The following is a 22,200-nucleotide window of genomic DNA, read 5'->3' as shown; positions in this document are numbered from 1 at the left end:
TGTTTTGTTTTTTGCTACAGGATTGTGGGTTTTCTTCCTTCCCTTTCCTCCCTCCTCCTCCCCTTCTCCCTGTCTCCTTCCCTTCCTATTCCCTTCCTATTCATGATTACAAAAACTGCATTAAAAAACATCCTTGTTCATACACCTTTGTGCATTTATGTCTATTTAGCAAAAGGATTAATTCCTAGAAGTGAATTGCTGATTAAAGGAGATATGTACTTTAAATTTTGAAAGATAAGTTGAAAGATACTGGATGTTTAGTATCTTAATACATCTCCAAAAAGGTTGCGTTGATTCTGTTTCACTTACCTCTTTTCACCTGTCTTTTCCTCCCACACATCTGAATTTTCCCTTAAATGTTAATTCTTCACTGATGCCCAGTTCACAGTGGTGATTTGGTGAGAAGGTTTATAGAAGTTATGAGATTACTGATGAAAGTGAACTTTAACATTGGTCCAGGCAGACTGGTTTTCTTTGGATTCTGGCCTTAAGTTTACTGTGCCATTTTAGTAGGAATAAAGCTACTAGAAAAGAATATATGAAGGAAAGAATTCTTTTTCTTTTGTACTTTGACTTGTTTTACAAAGTACTTGAGGTCAAGGTTAAGAATCATTCTCCAGAGCTTAGAATTATAGAGAAATTTGAGAACATGAGTAAACTTTCATTTTTGTATTTAAAATAAAGTGATCTGTTGATACGCATTTTTACTGCCTAGTATGGTTAATAGTTAAATATTGTTACTTATATTGTTCTCCCAACGTTCATTGTAATGTTTGAAATGAACAATTTTCTTTGAGCTCTAGGTGGCAGGATTGTACCATCATTTCAAAACTTAGTGTTCTAATATAATTTACTGTTGTTGGCACCAATGTGTAATTTTAAAAATAAGTTAATACTAGAAGAACTGTTTGGTAGCTAGGTTTGTTTCTATGAGTATGAACATTTTTAAAAGTCAAAAGCAACAATTTTAACTGAAACCCTCTCTGTATACTGTTCTCATCTGCAAAACTCTAAAATAAACCCTCTAAAAAAACCTTTTTAGGTGCTTATAGCCCTGAAAGGCCCTGTGATTTTTGACAGATCTTCATTATTACCCAGGTATCAGGACTTTCTTTTTTTCTGAGTTTCCGAAATAAAAGACAGGTTTAAAATTCCATGAAAAATGTAACTACATACTTTTGTAGTTATATTACCACTTCAAACACCCTACAAAAAGGCAGACTGATTTTATAATACTGTTTAAAACATACTTTTAAACTTACATACACTAGTATATGTTCATCTTTGAAAGATTGATAAAAAGAGACCACTAAAAGGAAGATAATAATCCCCTGTAATTCTACCACACAAAGATAGCTAGTAACATTTTGATTGATTCTTCTAGAGTTTGTGTCTCTCATGAAATGCTTTATTATTTTTAAAGTAATGAAATTTGACTTTCATATTTTCAACTATTTTCATAATAGGATTAAGATTTTATTTGCATATGTCACTGTGTTGACCTTCTCACTGCTGGTGCAAAAGCAGTGGTTGGTTAACTGCTGGCATCTTGGCATGAATCAAAGCATTGGCACCAAACTTTGCTAGTAGCCATTTTGTTCTTCACCTACTAATGATGTCCTTGGTGAAATTTGAAAATTTACTAATTTTATTAAATCTTAACCTTTGAGTATATGTCTTTCTAGTATTTTCTGTGATGAAATCAGAGCATACAAAGCACTCCTGCATCCCAAAATGTGATGATTGTCTCCACAAAGAGCACTTGTGCATTTGGCATTTTTTCAAAAATGAGGGAAGAAAGCCTGTTCATTCAAGAAATGGAACTGACAGTATTTGTTGCCAGTAATAAAATGCGAACTTTCATGAGAAAATTAGAATTTGGGAGGTTTCTTTCTGCTACTGAGACCTTAACAGTTTCCTAAATTTAACATAGTGCCACTCTTCCTTGTCCTTACTTTTTGTGCATTTTGGAAAATACTTTTTCATAAAAACAAGTTATTTTTACATGGAATAGTTTTTTCCCTCATTTTTATAGGAATTAATATTTTAAAAACATTTTAGTTTAAATTTGTAATGTGATAAATATTGTAACCTATATAATAAAACTCTTTAGGGTGTGCCATAATTCTCGAGAGTGGGAAGGGGTTGTGAGACATTTGTTTGCTGTCCTAAAGAATTATAGGAACTTGTAAGTACTATTAGTGGGGCAATGGTTAAAGTTATGTTTCAGGCTGTCTCTCCTTTTGTATACATGTTTATTTGTGTAATATTTATTCAACATCTACCAGCCAGGCACATGGTGGGCACTCACTAGAGATGCATTGGTCCTGGCTTTCACAGAGGTTATATTCTTTAATAGGAGAGAGAAAATTAAATAAGCAGTAATTGTGACATATGACATTATAGGGATGCTACCCAAGAAGGGCAGCTAACTTGGTCTAGAACCACGAGGAGAGAGTGATACCTAAATAGTAAAAAGTAATTAGGAGGGACAAGCTGTCCAAGCCAAAGAAACAGTATTCTTAATTGTATAGAGAAGAGAAACCATTTGAGGTTCACGAGGACAGGGATGACGTCTCTCTTACTCGTCATTGTGTCTGAGTGCCAAGCGAGGTGTTTGGCTTATAGTCAAAACATGTTGCTTAAAATGATAAGTGATTGACAGGCAGAATTAGAAGAGCCCCAAGGGAACTGAAGGAGAGACTCAGGTAAAAGAAGAATATTTCATGAAGGAAGGAGGAGTCAGATTCGTCAGCTTTGTTCAGTGTTGCTAAGGTTGTTCATGCAAAAGTTAAGTTAAATTTTTAAATTTCATTCCAACTTAAAAACTTTGAAAAGTGCATGTTGAGTCCTAACAAACAGTATCTTAAAACTTTCAACATCTCATAAAAATTATAGCAGTCTGAAATTAGCACTGGAGTTTATTATACCTAGAAGAGAATATAGTAGTTGATTTCTTTCAGAAGGATTAATTTCTTTTAGAATTAAGAAGCCCCCTAGGCAACAAATCTGCCATATTTTTATTTTTTTTAATGTTAACTTGTTTCCTGGTTACATATTTGAATAAATGGAGAATATGAATGAATTTATAGCCAGTTATGCACTTTAAGTAAAATGAAAATAAGTAACACGGGGTTTATAATAATTGGTCTTTGGGTGAATTTCCTAGTAGCAGTTGATTCTTACTTAGTTGTGTAGTAATCATACCTCATTATGATGTAGTAGGGAAGAATTGATAGGAAGAAAACTGAGTCTGAAATTGTTTATTAAATAAACTTACTGCTTTTGGATATTTAATTTTAAGAAGACTTAATAATTAAAATCCATTTGTTTCAGAATTTTTCCAAGAATATTTTTGCAATTCTTCAATCAGTAAAAGCCAGAGAAGAAGGGCGTGCACCTGAACAGCGACCGGCCCCAAATGCGGCACCTGTGGTAAGAATGTTTTGCTGCTTATGTAGTAATTTTAATGAAAGCGATTATTCCGTGTTGTAATTTTGAAAACATCTTAGAGTATTTATTTGCTTCTTTATAGTTGACATACAATGTTATATTAGTTTCAGGTACACAACATAGTGAGTCTGCATTTATATATATTACAAATTGATCAGAACCGTAAGTCTAGTAACCGTCTGTTACCATACACAGTTATTGCAGTATTAATGACTGTATTCACTATGCTGTATATTGCATCCCTGTGACTTAATTATTTTGTAATTGGAATTTTGTACCTCTTAATCCCTTTTACGTATTTTGCCCCAACTCCCCCCAACCCCTTCGGTGACCACCAGTTTGTTCTCTACATCTGTGAGTCTGTTTCTGTTTTGTTTGGTTGGTTGATTTGTTTTCTTTTTTAGATTCCACATATAAGTGAAATCTATGAAGCCAGTTTCATAAGGTTCAGCAAAGGAAAATTAATATGCAAATAAAATCTTTTTATATAGAATTTTTGAAAGTATGTCAAAATTTGGTAGAGTACTAATGCAGTCTTTGCAAGAACTAGTAGTTTTATTTGTTCATGAAATCCTTGGTGTTTACCCTTTTAGAGGTAGTGAATTTTTGCCGGTATTTAGACGAACACTTGAGGTGACTTTCTGGCAAGTTTTTAAGTGCCTCTTATTTGTCAGGCAGTTTGCTGACAAGGATACAAGAGGGACAAGAACGAAAGCCCCTTTGAGCTTGTAGTCTAGCGGGACATACAGATGAGTCAGACAGGTAGTGAGTGGGGCAGGTGCCGTTATGGTGAAACACAGGGCGCCTATGGTCATGAATTGGTTGACATCTTGAATAGCAGCTGGCATGAAACTTATGTCAAATCTTAAAACAGTTCGGCCGTTATCTTCTTGACTGAATATTCTGTGTGTTTCCGTAATCATTAAAATACTTGAAAATCTTAATGTTTGGCATTTCAGAATAGAAGTGTATACCTAGTGACAGTCTTGAATGAGTATCTTTTATTTGGAGTAATAATGGCGGTAGCATCCTGTTGCAATGAAATGAAGCATATTTCAGTATTTATGAATACCATGAATTTCCCAAGCAATTTTGGGAATATTCTTTAAATCTGCTTCTTTAGATTGTTAGACTGAGTTTTATATTAAGTATTTTTGAATTAAATTATACATCATTAGATTAGCAAGTTTTTCTCAGTATTTTTAAAAAACACCTTTGTTAGCTTCAGTTTTACACTGTACATTGATACATGGGTTTATTGTCATTGTTATTTATTTAATATAAGGATTAATAATTGGAATAATTCAGTTAAAAGGCTCCAAAGTGTCAGCCCAATAAGCTTTGCGTTAAAAGATTTTTTTGTTAAAGAAAAATAATTCATGACTGGAGACAGTTTATTAATTTGTGAAGAAATTTAAGTAATTAGAATGAAATTACTAAGTACACCGATTTTATTTCTGCAATGTCTAAGAATTTTGCTTTGTGCCTTTGTGCACGTTTACTTGGGGTCCTTTGCCTTGTCCCTGGCAGGGATGGTAATTTTCTAGCAGTAAATAGTATCTTGAAAATCAGCTTCAGATGATTCCCCACTTTTGTCTACTCCTTGTTTTTGTCTTATTGGCTCAAATATTGAGAAGAAGAAGGCTTAGAAAACAATACCCTTATTGTGTTTTTTTATTATGAGTATTAAGTAACAATTTAAACAATATTGACATGTAACTCATAGTTATTATATTTTTCTACAGGATCCCACACTGCGTACCAAGCAGCCTATTCCAGCTGCCTACAACAGGTACGACCAGGAAAGATTCAAAGGAAAAGAAGGCAAGTTACTTAATTTTGGTCTTCCCCTTACCGTGGCCGTGCTGAACTTGAGAGGCACTGTGGCCTGGTGTTCAGGGCAGGGGCTGGTGAACTAACGTCTGCAGGCCAAGTCTGTGCCACCACGTACGTGTTTTCGTGAATCAAGTATTGTTGGAACACAGCCACACTCATTCATTTTTGTGTTGCCTGTGGCTCCTTTAGTGCTGTGACAGCAGTTTGAATTGCGACAGAGATCGTGTGGCCTTCAAAGCCTAAAAATACTGTCCAGCATTTTACAGAATAATTTTGATAAGTTACTTTAAGTGCAGTCTCTTTCAGTTTCCTCCTGTGTGTCATTACAATACTAATAGTAGCGTTAGTAGTAGTCCCTATCTTTTAGTGTTATTGTGGGGATTAAACTAGTTAATGAAGTCCACAGAATAGTAACTGGTATGTATAATAAGCTATCTATAAATATTTACTGCTATTAGCCTTAATTCTGTTTCTCAGAAGTTTATTTTAGAATGGAAATTCTATATATAAAATCATATTTCCCCATTTATAAAGGTATACATTGAGAACTTGGGAAGCATAGATTTTAGAGTAGGCATGTGAGGACTTGTTTTGTGATAGCTACACAGCTAATTCAATAGTGAACCATTTCCGCATCAGTAAGGTGGCTAGTGAGGGGTGCCTGATGTCAGCGCAACTTCTCTTGGGATCTTCATTTATCTTGACTTCATTCATGAAAAAATGGGTTAGAGGCAACTAGAAGTTTATCATTTACGATTTTTTTTCCTACATAATCTGAAATCTCCATTTAAGTTTATTAAAGGGTTTGTTGTCCTTATACAGTGAATTTTGTGTGCTGGTTTCATTTGCTGGATAAAGGCATGTACTGAATCCATGGTGTAGAAAGACAGTAATGTGTTCTTTTATCCACTGCAATGTTTTTCTTTTGGGACGAATTATATAAAGTAGGGGTTGACAAATTAGAGCCCACAGACCAAATCTGAACCTCCTTGGGCCAAATCAGGCTGTGCTCATTTGTTTACATATGTTGTTCATCCTGCTTTTGCACCACAACTGCAAAATTCAGGAGTCGTGACAGAGACTATATGGCTTGCAGTGTGTAAAATATTTAATATCGGACCCATCACAGAAAGGTATGTTGGGCCTCTGTCCTGGAGTCCCTGTCGCTATTTACAACATTGCTTTTCTGTGAGTTACATAACATATGCTAATGATTGTAATTTTGGAACACAGCTTTTTATAAGTTAAGGAGGTCTCATGGTATTAGATGCTTTTAGTGGTGCTGTAGTTGAATATTAGGACTAAATAATTTGGGGGTTATAAAGTATTTTATTCAATCTAATTTTTGATATTTCCAACCAACTATATGACCATTGAACATGGTTTTAGAGTCCTAACCAGCTTCTACATTTTGGGCTCATTGGTGTGTATAGAATGTATTTTGGAGACCAGTACTCCTTTTAAAGTTTCTAACTTCACAAGTATGTAATTTAAGTTTATATCTATAGTAGATTCAAGGCTTTGTTATTCTGTTGAACTGTCAGATATAATGTAGATTATTACTTTAGGTTTGTTGTTTATCATGAAATATGTAAAGTCTAATGGTAACCTCCCTTTCTTTATAGAAACGGAAGGCTTCAAAATTGACACTATGGGCACCTATCATGGTATGACGCTGAAGTCTGTAACGGTAAGTCACTCTGAATGCAGAGGTTCTTTTGTTCCATTCATTTTATGTGAGTAGCAGATGTTGAAGGAAATCTTTGTTCTCCAACATTTTCAATTTCATACATTTATCTTTAATGACCAGTTGTGCTGACAGAGCTGTGGGGTGATTATTTGATTCATGGGTGTCTTTTTTTTTTAAACTGAGTGTAAAGAAAAGCTGTTTTGATTAACTTGCAAGTAGATTGGATGCTACCTGGTTAGAGAATTTAAAGTCAGTGAGGAGTTATGAGGTTCAGTTTGGGAGAGTTCTTTGCCATAATATCTCATGTTATTAAAATGTAACGCTGGGCTTCCCTGGTGGCACAGTGGTTGAGAGTCCGCCTGCCGATGCAGGGGTCACGGGTTCGTGCCCCGGTCCGGGAAGATCCCACATGCTGCGGAGCGGCTGGGCCCGTGAGCCATGGCTGCTGAGCCTGCGCGTCCGGAGCCTGTGCTCCACTATGGGAGAGGCCACAACAGTGAGAGGCCTGCGTACCACAAAAAAAAAAAAAAAAAGTAACGCTTTACGCTCTAAAAAGACAGATTGCAGTGGTTGATGTCATACTGCAAGTTGCATACTTGACACAGCCAAATACATGACGTCCATGATTATAAGCCTTTGGCTCACTTTTAGCAAACTTTTTTTTTTTTTAATGTCCTAAAGATGGTTATTTCTAGGTGATCTGACCAAGGCCCGTTTTTTTTTAAATAAGTTTCAGTTGTACAACATTGTAGTAACATCTGTATATGCTACAGAGTGATCACCACCACAAGTCTAGGTACCATACACCATACAGCTGACCCCTTCACCCATTTCACTCACCTCACAACTACCTATCCCTTTGGTAACCACTAATCTATGCAATAATCTTTGTTATCTGTGAGTCTTTGTTCTTTTTTTAGTTTCTGCACTGATATTTGTCTTTATATGTATTTTGCTAAAACACTTATTTTTAAATTGTCATCAGATTTGTTTTTGTATTATTGAAATTGTACGTGGACGCATTATTCATTCAACAAGTGCTTATGAGTATTTGTGTCAGACCATGTTCTGGTTGCTAGGGTTGTTGCTGTGAATAAGTCAGATAGGACTCTTTACAGAAAGGAGTGAGAGAGGCCTCTCTGAGGAGGTGACAGTTGAGCCAGAGCCTGGTGACAAGCATTCCATGAAAGACACGCAGGGTCAGAATTGAGGCCCATACAGCAGCACGCAGGCCAGTGTCTCCAGAGTCGAGTGGGTGAGGGGAAGGTGGTAAAAGGTTAGGTACACCCATTTTATGAGATCTGCCTGGGTCTTCCTGACTTCAAAAGGTAACTCATAGCTGTAAGATTGAACTTAAATTCTTAAAGATTTATTTATTGACCTTTTCTTGGGGACAGAAGTTGCCTCCTCGCCATTCCCCAAGTGAATTATGGAACTGATGTTGTTACCCTGGTGTAGCCATCAAAATAAGTTTTTTTGTGGTTAACTGTTGCTGCTGTTGGTTTTACTTTTGTCTCATCTAAAATGCCATGAAATTGACTTCATTACTGAGCTTCCGAGCGATTGGTAAAATCAGTGATAGTTTTTAATAGATGCTTTTTACAGAACAGTTTTTCTGAAATCCAAGGACAGCTTCTTAATTAAACAATGTGTGAATGATAAGGCTCTACTTCCTTATCAAAGTCTTTGTTCCTAAATATACTTATAAGAGGCGAACAGTTCTATGGTGTGTGATTTTACAGAACTAATCACAAAAAGACACTGTGTAGGAACGCAGCAGAAAGACTAGAAATGGTCAACTTGTTAGTACTTCCAATATTTTAATGCCCAGCTTGCATCTCTGTGCTGCTTGTGGCCTGATTCATTTAGCAGTTGTTATTGAGAGCTTTGAACCTGAAGGCTTTGAAATTACTCTGATAATTGTTTCTTTTTAGTTGAATCTCAAACTTATCCTTTCAGTGTAATGTTTTTTCCTCCTTTTTTATTCTTTTGAAATTATTACCTGTTTGTGAGCTTGCAAGTTTCACCAACTTTCTACCTCATTCTCCAGTTAAGAAAGTTTCTGTTATGAGATCCACCCAGACATACCAAGCAGTTAAGAGTATGTTAAAGGCTTTGTGCACAGATGTGACTTCCTTTCTAATTTACGTGCAGCTCTGCTACCATTGTTCTTCAGGGTTTTGATATGCCTGGTTGATGTACAGAGTTACCAAGATTAGTTTCAATCTGCATTAGGATTGATCTGCATGTCTTTTAAGTTCAAGACACCAGAGTTCTCTTAGATGTTAGACTAAATTAATAAGTCACATTATGCAGACTAGAAAATTTTCATACAAATGAGTTTTTTTCTGTATCTGTTACAGAGAAGGAAGGGGTATGTGTTTTGATAATATTTCATAAGAACCATAAGTTATTGAAATCTATAGAAATTAGGTCCCAGGCAGTATATTTTGTAACACTTTGTAAAGATAATAATTTGTTGAAGTTTATTATAGGAACAGAAGCTCTGGTACCTTAAAGTTACAAGTTTGTATAGTATAGCTTTTGAATTGTGCCAAGAAATACAGAGGCACACCACCTCTTCAAGAGTAGTTAGAGGACTTTCCTGGGTTGGGACACTTCCCCCAAAATGTGTCACTTGGGTTCTATAATGTTTAAGAAATACTGGATTAAGCAGATTTTGGGCTATAGGAATCTCATCGTTTTTAATGTATAAATCTCTCTCTTTTTTTTTTTTTTTTTTTTTGCGGTACACGGGCCTCTCACTGTTGTGGCCTCTCCCATTGCGGAGCACAGGCTCCGGACGCGCAGGCTCAGCAGCCACGGCTCACGGGCCCAGCCGCTCCGCGGCATGTGGGATCTTCCCGGACCGGGGCATGAACCCGTGTCCCCAGCATTGGCAGGCGGACTCTCAACCACTGCGCCACCAGGGAAGCCCCTATAAATCTCTTAATTGGAACACAGGAGTATGGACTCTTTCCCAAGCTTGTTTACACCCCAAGTTTGCCCCTCTCCTCCCTTCTGTTGAGAATACTGCAAAGAACCAGAGTTGCATAGAATCAGTTTAATTGAAGCTATCTTAGGAGTCGTTGTTTGGGAGTAGAAACCGTTCAGTATGGGGGGCATCAGAATATATTTTCATGTATTCCTTCAGTGTAAGGGGCCGTTTTAGACTAAGAAAATGCCACTTGATAATGCTTTTCATTGTATAGTAAATAAGGGAGATGATGAAGACCTTTTTTTGTTAGGTAGTAGCAAGGAACTTATCTGTGGTTCCACCAGAGAGGGAATAAGAAAGATATGATCACAGTTCATTGTTATTATTTATAAAGATTTGGAAATCCTTTATCAAGAACTACTTTATTTTAATCTCCCAATCTAGCTTTTCATGTTCACATGGAAAGGCCACGTGTTCTAGCCTCTGTTTATTCTTTCCTCTGTTCTTACTGAATATCATTGACTCTCGATAACCTTGCTGTCTTCATTTTTGAGGAAACCTTTTGCACTCTGAAATCATACAGATCAAAAGCTTCCCTTTAAGGTCGTTATTTGAAGAGACTCCAACAGACATTGTAGTTCTTATGATCTCTTTTGGGAAACCATTTTTTTGATAGTAAGTAAATTTGGGTGGATTTTCAGTATCTGTGTTAGAGGTCTAATATTATCACTGTCAACTTTCACTTTTGAGAAGGATCCAGAATCTCAATCTCCTCCAAGTTACATTCTTAAGCAGGAATGCATACATCAGTAACCGCCCCATTCCCTGTTCTATAAAGCTTGCTTCGTTCTCATTTGGTGGTCAGTTAACGTGTTCATCCCTGCTTGAAGTGTTATGGGAGTGTGCTAGTACCAGTGCTCTCTGGAGGTGGGCCTAGAGCCGGGGCCAGGAGGAGATGGAGGTAGCTGATTAAGACATTGTTACTCAAGACTTTCCTTCCCTTCCCTCCCTCTACTCTTCCTTCAGCAGATATTTCTTGAGTGCTTTTGTATGCCATGTACTATGCTAGGTGCAGGGACATCGAAGATGAAGAAAACCAGACATATGCGTATGGGCTTTTTTAATGGTCTGTTGGAGGAGAGACACATCAGTCAGTCACTCAGATGTGAAATTATGACTGTGCCACGTGTGTGCAGATGCACTGTGCCGTGAGAACCTAAAGTTGGAGGATTTTCTGTGGAAGTCGGAACACTTCATTTGAGGAGGTAGTACTTGAAGTGAAATCCAGAGTTTGAGTAGAGGCTGACTTGAAGATTGCAGGAAAGCACATTTTAGGGAGAGTGAACAGAAGGCAGGAGTAGATGCCCTGGTGGGAAGAGCATGGCACTTAGAAAGATTTGGAAGGAGACTGGTAATGGTGTGGATTCGAAGGATGCCTCTGGTAAAGTTTCTTTCCAGAGGTAGGTACAGCCTGCCTGTCTGTGCATGCCAGGGCCTCTCTGCATGCTTCTGGGGCCATTCTTTGTGCCAGTCTAAATGTGGCCCCACGCTTACCACAGCAGTAATTCCAGGGTTTATTTTACTCACCAACACTTAAAGAATCAGAGTATGTCACGTAAGCAGGCTGGATTTCCAGCTTCTTTTGAGAGGCCTCTGGCATGACTGGGCGCTGGGCCCACAGTCCAGCGTGGCAGACCCACTTCCCCTGAGCAGGACACCTTCCTCACCTGGGACGTGTTCCCCCGGTAGCCTCAGGCCTCGCCACTCTGGTCTTTTCTGTCGCCTTCTTCACTTATTTACACCACCTTCTTAAGCCCTATTGGCCTTTCAGTATGAAATCCCTGCTCTAAATAGAGGCAGTGCTAGCTTGTTAAAGAGGAGTCAGTCAGTTGGAAACACAGATTTAAGGCTTTGAAGTCAGTCCTGGCTTTGAATCTCAGCTCTTCCACTCATTCCACCACTGATGAAGTTCAGAAGGTTATGTAACCTTTCTATCAGTGGTCTTGTTTTTATTTTATAATAAAGATATTAGAATTTATATTACAGTATTATTGATGAGTGAAACAGGCACTGTGTAAAGTGCTCAACACAAAAAGGACTCAACAGATAGATGATGGCTACTTTTATTATGAATTTATAATTTTATGTATAATCTCAGCTTGTCATATGTGTAAATGTAGGCAACTGTAGCTTCAGTGATGAACTTGATATTACATGTTTAATGATACAATTTTCATTCAAAGCTATGAAGACTAGTTTACTTAAACATTATGAGAACCCTTTTCTTCTCCAGTAACTGGGATATTTTTACTCTAGCTGTGTGTGTTTATCTTAAGGTAAAGTTCTTTATCCTTGGAGAGAAAATTGCTACAAAGACATTATGGCCATGTGGCCATGGCTCACGGGCCCAGCTGCTCCACGGCATGTGGGATCTTCCCGGACCGGGGCGTGAACCCGTGTCCCCTGCATCGGCAGGCGGACTCTCAACCACTGCGCCACCAGGGAAGCCCTAAATATCTGTTTTTTAAAGACTCTTAGTTGCTTCTTGTCCGGACAAATCTTACTGTTTAGAACTAAGGTTTTTTTTGAAATTTCAGAATGGTGCTTTACTGTGAATAAGTTGAAGACATACTCATTTGAAATGCTAAGGAATTAAAGCTTTTAAGATTTTTATTTTTGTTTTAATTGGAGACAAAAGTCATACCATAGAACTCAGGTAATTGTCTCGTTGTTGACATCATATTTTATGTTGTCATTGAAGATGCGTTTGTTTCTTAACATTTAGGTTTGTGCAGAAGTATATAAGATCAAACACAAAATTATTTTGAAATCAAGTCAATTTAACATTTTTACAAATTACCATTCAAGACAGAAAGAGTTAATTCAGTATTTTATTGTCATCTACAAACAGTGAATTCTGGACACTATCAAACTAATCATTTATCTCCCCTAATTTTGATATTTTAGATAGGTGCTTCAGTCTTCTTGCAGTGTCTTTTTGTCATTTCTATCTTATATGTGTGTTGCCATAAACATCCTGAAATTCAGTTCCTTATATATTTTAATATACGAAGTTTGAGAATTAAAATTAAGCAGCTCTTTGACCTTTCAGAAGAATTTTAACTTCTATTATGTAGAAGGCTTTTAGTTTTCTTTATAAGCGCCACTCCCCCCCAAAAAAATTCAGCTTCTGATATGATTAGAGTATTATAATTTATTTTAAAAGGCTGTACAAAATACTTCATAGTGTCCTTAGGAATTGTTTGCTTTTAACATGGAGAGCTACGTTATAATAACCAACCATTCTGATAGTAAATTTGTGGATACATTATAATTCATCAATAACTTTAGTACATATTATGATATCCTCCCCTCCCCCCATCCCAAAGTTACTTTAACAGGAAAAATAAATGTTAAAAGCTTAACTATTTAAATTGTTTGGGGAAACATTCTTTCTTTATCTGGATTAAATGTAATAGATATAATTGATTTAATACCGTCTAATAAGGTAATAGATGCCAATTTTGGGGAGACCTGTGATACACATTTGATTTATTTCTAAACTTCCCGAGTCATTATTAGTATTTTTGAAAAGTTTGTATAGTTTTTTTTTTTAAAGCTTTAAACGTCAGTGTAAAGGTCACAGGTTAGTAGATTTTACAAAAACATGCTTCAGTATGGCACACTGGTAGTATTACATTTATATTTTACATTGGAACCCTCTTGTAGATCACTGAAGACCAATCCCTAGACATACAGTCTGGTTCTAAGTACCTGAAGAATTTTCACCACCGTCTTTGTGATGTAACAGATCAAAGCTGGTGTTGAGCGCCTGTGCAGAACATTATTCTCCCCTGCAAAGATCAGTTGTGTGGATCCCAAGTTGCCTAATAGGGTGGCATTTCCTTAGTAGTTTGCCATGGCCCAGAGAACGGCTGAGAAACTGGGTAATATTAATATACCGAGAGAGATTGATTCATTGTTCAAGCTTTTGAAACAGTAACATTTGAAATGCTAAATGCTGATTAATTTCAAGTGAGAAATGTAATTGCCAAGGGCAGTGGGCACTCAGTTCCTCTATCCAGCACATACACTTTCTCCCAGTAGAGAAGCTACTTGGAGATCAGAGATAATGATATTTGCATCTCTTCAGTAAAGGAAGATGTACTGCAAAGGCCAGGGAACCTTTAGTCTTGGTCACTGCTTAGATAGGCTTTGCCATTTTGACTTCTCTTCCTATTGGTGTGTCTGACTAATCCATCTCCTAGTGGATACGATGTAGTTCTTTAGATGGACAGATGACTGATTCAGCTTTAGGACTAACATCTCATTCTGTTGCGTTTGACTTATTTAAAAAATGTTGGAGACATTTGCCTAGTGGCCATTGCCTGTGTACTGTAGTTAAAACTATTATTTCTGTTTATCTTAGGAAATGCAGGAATATTAAATGAAAATTATTACTGATGGATTTGGATTTTAGACTGACAGCAGTGAGAAACTGTAAGATATATCTCCTGGAACTGAAGGAATTAAATTTTTATTAATAAAACTTTAGTAATCAGGAACTTTTAAAAAATTTATTTATTTCATTTATTTATCATTGGCTGTGTTGGGTCTTCGTTGCGGCACACAGGCTGTCTCTAGTTGCGGCGAGCAGGGGCTACACTTCGTTGCGATGCGCGGGCTTCTCATCGTGGTGGCTTCTCTTGTTGCGGAGCATGGGCTCTAGGCACACGGGCTTCAGTAGTTGTGGCTCTCAGGCTCTAGAGCGCAGGCTCAGTAGTTGTGGTGTGCGGGCTTCATTGCTCCGCGGCATGTGGGATCTTCCCGGACCAGGGCTCGAACCCGTGTCCCCTGCCTTGGCACGCGGATTCTCAACCACTGTGCCACCAGAGAAGCCCCTGTAATCAGGAACTTTTGATTGCTTAAAGCCAAATAGAATGGACATTTGGTATTTTTTTTAAAGAAAATTTCTCTTAATGAATGAATATATCAGTTTTTGCCAAGACATCCTCCTGGTTTGTGACAGCATATGATATTTGGGAAACAGAGTTATAAGGCTTTTTGTCTGTCTGTCAGGCTGAGAAAACACTTCTACTAAGACAGAGGAGCAGTTGATGAGGGAGTGCTGAGTTAGATGACAGGTGAGGATAGCAGGACGGTGGAATGGGCTTGCCGAGAAGAGATTAGCAAGCCCACCTTCCTGCCGATGCAGAGCCTGCCTTAAATACACTAAGCTGGAGAGGTGTACAGTCCACTTCTTAATATTACACAAATGGAGAGGGCTTCTTTTTGGTTACAGTCATTTTTTTTGACAACCTGGGAACCATCTTGCATGGTTCAATTGCTTAAATATGTACAGCATTCCCTCACCCCCCACCCCGTCCAGATTTTTAAACTTTCTGCCAGTCGTGAAAACGACAGTGGCCTGGCACGCATCATTTACATGCGTTTGCAACTACCTAGCTTCCCTCTCCTTTCCCCCACCCTGTTCTTCTGAATCGTCAGATTCTCTGAGTATGAAAACTAAACGCAATCAGTGCTCATTAGCTTAAGACTATAACTTATTATTTTTCCTAAACCATCACTGTTTCTAATGTCAGGATGTGCTGGTTTGATCAAAGGCTAATTTTCTAGGCCTGGACAGTTGATATAATGGGAAATAGGTTATTTTTTCTTTGAAATAAATGCCATTAGACAGGTGGTGCATACTCACAAGGTGAATAATGAATAATGTCAAAGCAAGTTTTAATGATGCCTACTGTCTTCCCTGAACGTAATGGGGGAAGAAAGAGGAAAACACCTTAGATAGCTTGCACCCTCCTCAAGTTAGGTGGCCTGGCCTAGGACATCATCAGCCCAGAGAAAGGAGCATCTTTCTCTAATTTTCTTCCAACAGACAGTGCCCCTTTGCAATTTTTTCCCCTCTAAGGGGCTCTGTTTTGCAAAGCAGTTACTGAATTCCACCCCCCATTTTTCTTTCTTTTTTTTTTTTTTCCGGTATGCGGTCCTCTCACTGTTGTGGCCCCTCCCGCTGCGGAGCACAGGCTCCGGACGCGCAGGCCCAGCGGCCATGGCTCATGGGCCCAGCCGCTCCACGGCACGCGGGATCCCTCCGGACCAGGGCACGAACCCACGCCCCCCGCATCGGCAGGCGGACCCTCAACCACTGCGCCACCAGGGAAGCCCCCCCATTTTTCTTAATTATGAAAAATTTCAAACATAAGTATAATTAGAGAAAATAGTGTATGATTTTTAAAATCTGCCCATCACACAGATTCTATAATTATTTTTTAACCACTTTTATTTCAGCTGTTCCACAGCTCCCTTTTTTCCTGAAGTACTGTGAAGCAAAACCCAGACACTGACACTTTGTTCCTACTTACTCTGCACTTCTAAAAAACATGGACTTTTTTTTTTAATGTAGGCATTATTGCATATAACAAAATAAACATTAATTGTTGGTATCATCTAATACCCAGTTCATTTTCCAGTTTCTTTGATTTTTCTGAAAAATCTTTTTTTGCAGTTCATTTGTTGGAAATAGGATCCAAACAAGCACCAATAGTTGCATTTAGTTGATAGGAGTCTTATATGTCTTTTATTCTAGATTAGAAGTTTGCAATATTATTTTTTTTTGGTGCCATGAACCTATTTAGTAGACTGGCGAATCCTATGATTCCTCTCTCTGAATAATGTTTTTAATGCATAAAATAAAATACATAAGATAACAAAGAAAACCAATTTATTGAAATAAAATTATCAAAATTTTGAGAAACATAACTTTATGACATGGTATTGTACTTTGTGTTGCTTTTACTGATGCATTATGTAACAAGATCTAGGGACAAATCTAATAAATTCCAGAATTTTAAAGTATGACCATACATAGTATTTCAAGATATCTGTAAGAGTAATGTGATATGAAAATACTTGATTTCTGTTGGTAACAAAGTCAGAACTGTTGTTAATAGTACTGTGGTTTGTTGCCTTCATTCATGAAAGAAGGAAATGTCAGTTTCTGTTAGAGGCTGGTGAAAATAAAATTGTGAATTTTTTTCCCATCCATATTAGGGGCCCCTCTGATTTCTATCCACAGCTCTCTACTCTAGAGTTCCACTTCACTGGCTTTTTTCTGTTTTTCTACAGACATGTCAAGTTCTTCTCAACCTCCTGGCCGTTGTCTTTGTATTTCTGTTTGCCTGGATCATTCTTCCTCTTGCTCTTAATAAGACTGGCTCCTCAAAATTCAGATCTCAGTTTAAAGGTTACTTTTCCAGGAAGACCTCCCACTTTTTTTTCTGCTAGTAATCTTATTTATTTGTTTACATTAACGATTTTCTTCGAATATGAAGATCCAAAGGTAGGAAGCACATCTTATTGCCCTCCACCATCTCCCCAGTGCTGAGAACAGGGTAGTGGGCACATAGGTGTTGCTTGAAAAGTATTGAATGAATGATTTTTTTAAAAATTAGTTAATTTATTTTTGGCTGCGTTGGGTCTTCGTTGCTGCACGTGGGCTTTCTCTAGTTGTGGCGAACGGGGGCTACTCTTGGTTGTGGTGCGCGGGCTTCTCATTGCGGTGGCTTCTTTTGTTGCAGAGCACGGGCTCTAGGCACGCAGGCTTGGTAGTTGTGGGGCGTGGGCTCAGTAGTTGTGGTGCACGGGCTTAGTTGCTCTGTGGCATGTGGGATCTTCCAGGACCAGGGCTCGAACCCATGTCCCCTACATTGGCAGGTGGATTCTTAACCACTGCACCACCAGGGAAGCCCCTGAATGAGTGATTCTTAAGCCCATGTTATCCGTATATTTTTAGTTACTTTGCATCCTTTCATGTGCATGTGGAGTAGTAGTTAAGATTTATTATTGTTATTGATGCTTTGTAATATATAGGCCCTCAGTGCCACTTGACAATCCTTCTATACATTTTTCAGTGGCTCACTATTATGTTATCCTTGGCGAATCAGGTTCTTGTACAGCGTCTTCTCTCTCCTCATGCCTTCAGTGCCCAGGCCAGGATTTTAGGCCTTGGCACTCATGCCTTCTCCCTCACCGCGAGTATCCACACGTCGTGAAGGCCTGTGGACCGCACTTGCTAACATCTCTGGAATTCTTTTTTTTTTTGCGGTACGCGGGCCTCTCACTGTTATGGCCTCTTCCATTGCGGAGCACAGGCTCCAGACGCGCAGGCTCAGCGGCCATGGCTCACGCGCCCAGCCGCTCCGTGGCATGTGGGATCTTCCCGGACCGGGGCACGAACCCATGTCCCCAGCATCGGCAGGCAGACTCTCAACCACTGCGCCACCAGCGAAGCCCCCACATCTCTGGAATTCTTATCTCCGGATCACTACCGTCCTTCCTGGTCCAACTCTTTCTGTATCTTACCTGGATTATGCAGTGGTCTCCTAGTTTGTGTTTTTGTATCACTCATGCGTCTCCTTATTCTGTTCTCATGTTGCAGCCAGGATGCCTCAAACACTGAAGAAGAGAGGAGCTGTTAGGCATTCACTAGCCTCAATTTTTTTTTCTATTTTCTAAGTATTGTTGTATCTTCATTGGCTTACTATTACTCTTAGGATTAAAAGCCATATTTTAATAGGTACTACAAGTCTTCATGAGGGTTTACCTGTCTCTCTCTCTTTTTACCTTTCTGGCATCAGCTCATACCAATCTTCCTCTTTATTTTTGTGCCATGGTTTACTCTAACCTCAGGGCCATTGTACCTGCTGTTCCTTCTTCTTGGAATTGTTCCCCTTTTGCCTGATTAACATCTAGTTATTTCTTAGATGTTAACAAACGATTCTTCTGAGAAGGCTTTTCTGACCATAGGTCAGGTCAGTTCCCATTATATGCTTGCAAAGCACTGTGTATCTTTCCTTCATGACAGATATCATAGTTGTCCTTTCCAGTTATTTATATGAAGATCTGTTACATGGCTTTCTCTGTCAAAGGAGTATTACGGCAGCAACTTAATGATTGTTTTTGTTTATCATTGTATCTACAGCTCATGTCTTAATGCCTAGGCTCTCAGTAAATATTTATCAAGTGAGTGGACTTTTGGATGTTTCTTCAACGCTAAGGAGGACTGGACTCAAGAATTTCTATTAACCATGTTAGAGTTCTGGAACATAGCATGGTAAACTGGTCTGTTTGGGAAATGATCCTAGGGGTTTCATCTGCATTGAATTTCTATTGAGGAAGGTTAACACTTCTTGATCTTCTTCAGCATCATGGTCCCTGCTTAGAAATGCACTGTCATGTGAGGGACCTTCACATTTGTGGAACTGATTATAGTAATTATTTCCAGAATACTTGTACTTTCTTTTTGTCAACATATATTTACTTATATGTTGCTTTATTTGCAGTGTGGGTGAGCCCATATATAAGCCAGTGGTTGAGTCTTACTTATTTTTAAGGCATCAAAATCAATTTTTCTATAGAGAAAAATTGATTTTGACGCCTTAAAAATAAGTTTCCTTTCAAATAAGATGAAAATGCTGCAAACAAAAAAGGTGAGGCTGTTTTATTGAGTCAAATTTTAGTTCACTGTTTCTAATCTAGGACTTTTTGTTTGTTGATTGCTTTGAGGAAGAGAGGATACATTATGGAGTGAAGTAAAAGGCAGCAGTAAGATCAAAAGATTGGGTAGAGAAATTAACTTTAGCAAGGAAGAGAGTCATTCATGGGCCCTGCTGCTACCCAAGGATTTCAGGGATTTTGGTATTTATCGTAAGAACATTGGGAATCCATTGAAACATTGGGATGATGTGAATAGTTTTGTGGTTTTGAAAGTATCATTCTGGCAGTAGTATATGGGAAGCAGATTGGGTGACTGTGAAGAAACCAGTTGTAAAAGTTTTGCTCACTTGAACTACTAGAGTGGTAAGTTGAAGAAAAGTGGGTGGATTCCACTGTGAATCCAGGTTTTGGGGATAGAGTGATACGGGTGATAATAAGAGAAGGAAGTGGTGAGGATGACCACCTCCTCACCATATTTGGATATTTATTTCCAAATATGGAAATATTTGGATATTTTCGTGTGGCCACTGACTGGATATAGCCATTCACTCAGACAGGAAATGTTATTTTAAAAGTTTTAAAATTTGGAGATGAGAGAAGATAACTGGATTTAAATGTACTGTTAAATGTGTGTACTTAAAGACTCTCAGACATACAAATACTTTAAATTTGGGGTTATGCTTATGAACTTTGATTAAGAAATTCATTTTATTTTTGTAAAAATTAACTTTACTTGTCTTTTTGGCCCAGTTATTAGCTTTCTCTTTTCAGTGTAGAGGAGTCATTCATTCTCTTCCCTCCTTTACATAAATCTACCAGGAAGAAGGTTGTAGCTTTTTCTTTTTTTTTTAGCCTTATCAGGAGACAAAAAGATCTCTGATAAAGGAATAGTTTGAAACAGCAGATGTGAAGGTGTGGTCAGGCTTCTCTGTTCATTCATTTCTAAGCTTAGACAGCATTTTACAGTGCAGGGGGCTCAGGCAGCTGTGCTGATGGTTACTTCCTGTTGGTGGTTACTTGGGAGACATGTTGCCTCTCCCCCATGGGGGTGTGACTGTAGAAACACAGCTCCCAAGCCTGTTTCCCTGATCCCTCTTCTGTAATAAGGTATCTATAGCAACATGCTCTCCGCTATATTATGTTATATGCACAAAAACTACTTTGTTTTCTTGTGAGGCCTGGCCACGAATATGGATTATGAACAGCTCTAAAATTTTCAGCCTGTTTTCTTTAACAGAAAGTTGTTCTTGGATCCCTTTACACTCCTGACTTGTTCAGGTGGCAAAGCACACAGAGGGCATGGTGTTATAGAGCATTCTGAAGTCATCATAGAACCTAGGAACAACTTTATCACTGCAGCATTTGCTAGTGGTAGGTTTTCTGTCACTTAGGATTCTTTGGTTAAAAATTGACTCTGACTAACTGAAACCAAAAAAAAAAAGTATCAGAATATTATAGGTGAGTGCAAAAAATTAAAGAATCAAGTGGTAGAAGGGACAGGAACCGTAGCAGCTCTGAGATCTAGAGAACAAGAATCAGTGGGTAATTTCTGCAGGGTGCTGAAGTTCAAGTGAATCAGCTCCAGTCATTTTCTTTGTGTGCGTGTGTTTGTTTCCTTCAGGATTCAGATTGCAATAAGAGAGGGTCTTTGGTTATCTTGGCTAGTGCAAGGCAGGGTGTCTTGATTGAAAGTTTTCCTAGAACTTTCTTATTTGAGGGTGGAGTAGCTCCCCAAAGGAAATCTGCCAGTATGTTAGAAAATTCTCATTGCCATCAGAATCTCATGCTAATTCTGTTATCTATATTCAAATATATGTTTTTATTAGCATTTTAGGTATGACAGTGAAGCAAACAACCCTTATTAGTTTTATTGTATAAATTAGTATCTTTTAGATATTTAATTAAAAACATATACAAGCATGAATTTAAGATTCTGCATATAATGTTATAGCTTTCTGTTACTTAACATTTATTTTTTGTGATGCTGTTGATTTATTTTCATTTTTCAACGTTTAGGATACTGTCTCAAGTGAAATTCAGACTGAGAATCTATAGGCTTCAGTGAGAAGTTGAAATAATTAGATTAATAAACAGATGGAGGCAGTTGCTTTCACTCTAGTTGTCCTTTAGCTCAGATATTTGCTGGTGGAGGAAGGGGAAATACTTCCTGCAAATACAGAAACGTTTTTCTTCCTTCTCTGGCAAATCGGATCTTGAAAGTAGTAAGGTGTAGAGTTATACCGTGCTTGGAGGAGGGCGTGTGTGTGTGTGCTGATGGAGTGTGCAGCAACAGGTTCCTGGCCGAAACTTAGAATGGCCCCTGTTAGTATTTGATGCACATTACCCGTCTTCCGAGAGTCATGTTAAGCGATACACTGATACTCTGTGAGGTGTGTTAGAATATAGGTATGGTAGAGATTTTTTTTTTTGGCTTCTTAAATCTGTGTTAATTTAATAGTCAACTTTTGTAGTTAAGCAGTAAAAACTGAAAACAAACCTGAACCAGCTGGATAAATCAGTTTTACCACCTCATCACCAAACAGTAGGCGACTAACCAGTAGAGTGAGTAAATGCGGTGCTACTTTTGACTACTAACAATGATCAAATTGAACTTCAAAAGAAGCACCTTTTACATAATTTCTAAGTGCCACCTGCCTGTTGTTTACAGATGTGTCTCAGTGCCCAAAGGAGCAAGAGATAAGCAGTAATTCTTAGCTTTTCTGAGTTTCTGGCCCCCAGACATCAGCAACTGAAAAGGAGAAGA

At 38.2% G+C, this 22,200-nt stretch overlaps 1 protein-coding gene across 1 annotated transcript in view; it reads left to right on the top strand.

Moving 5' to 3' along the window:
* Positions 1–22,200, top strand: part of CDC73 (cell division cycle 73) — an 84,817-nt gene that overhangs the window by 15,400 nt on the left and 47,217 nt on the right. Inside the window, exons 8-10 of the mRNA XM_029230149.1 lie at positions 3,337–3,435; positions 5,199–5,277; positions 6,915–6,979. Of these exons, the coding sequence (XP_029085982.1) occupies positions 3,337–3,435; positions 5,199–5,277; positions 6,915–6,979 (243 nt within the window). The remainder of the gene's footprint in view (positions 1–3,336; positions 3,436–5,198; positions 5,278–6,914; positions 6,980–22,200) is intronic.

The sequence above is a fragment of the Monodon monoceros genome, unplaced genomic scaffold, assembly GCF_005190385.1.
Source record: "Monodon monoceros isolate NGI ecotype Baffin Bay Population unplaced genomic scaffold, NGI_Narwhal_1 Super_Scaffold_18, whole genome shotgun sequence".
NCBI classification, from domain to species: domain Eukaryota; kingdom Metazoa; phylum Chordata; class Mammalia; order Artiodactyla; family Monodontidae; genus Monodon; species Monodon monoceros.
The sequence above is the reverse complement of the archived record's forward strand: the minus strand, read 5'-3'. Positions and strand labels throughout refer to the sequence as shown.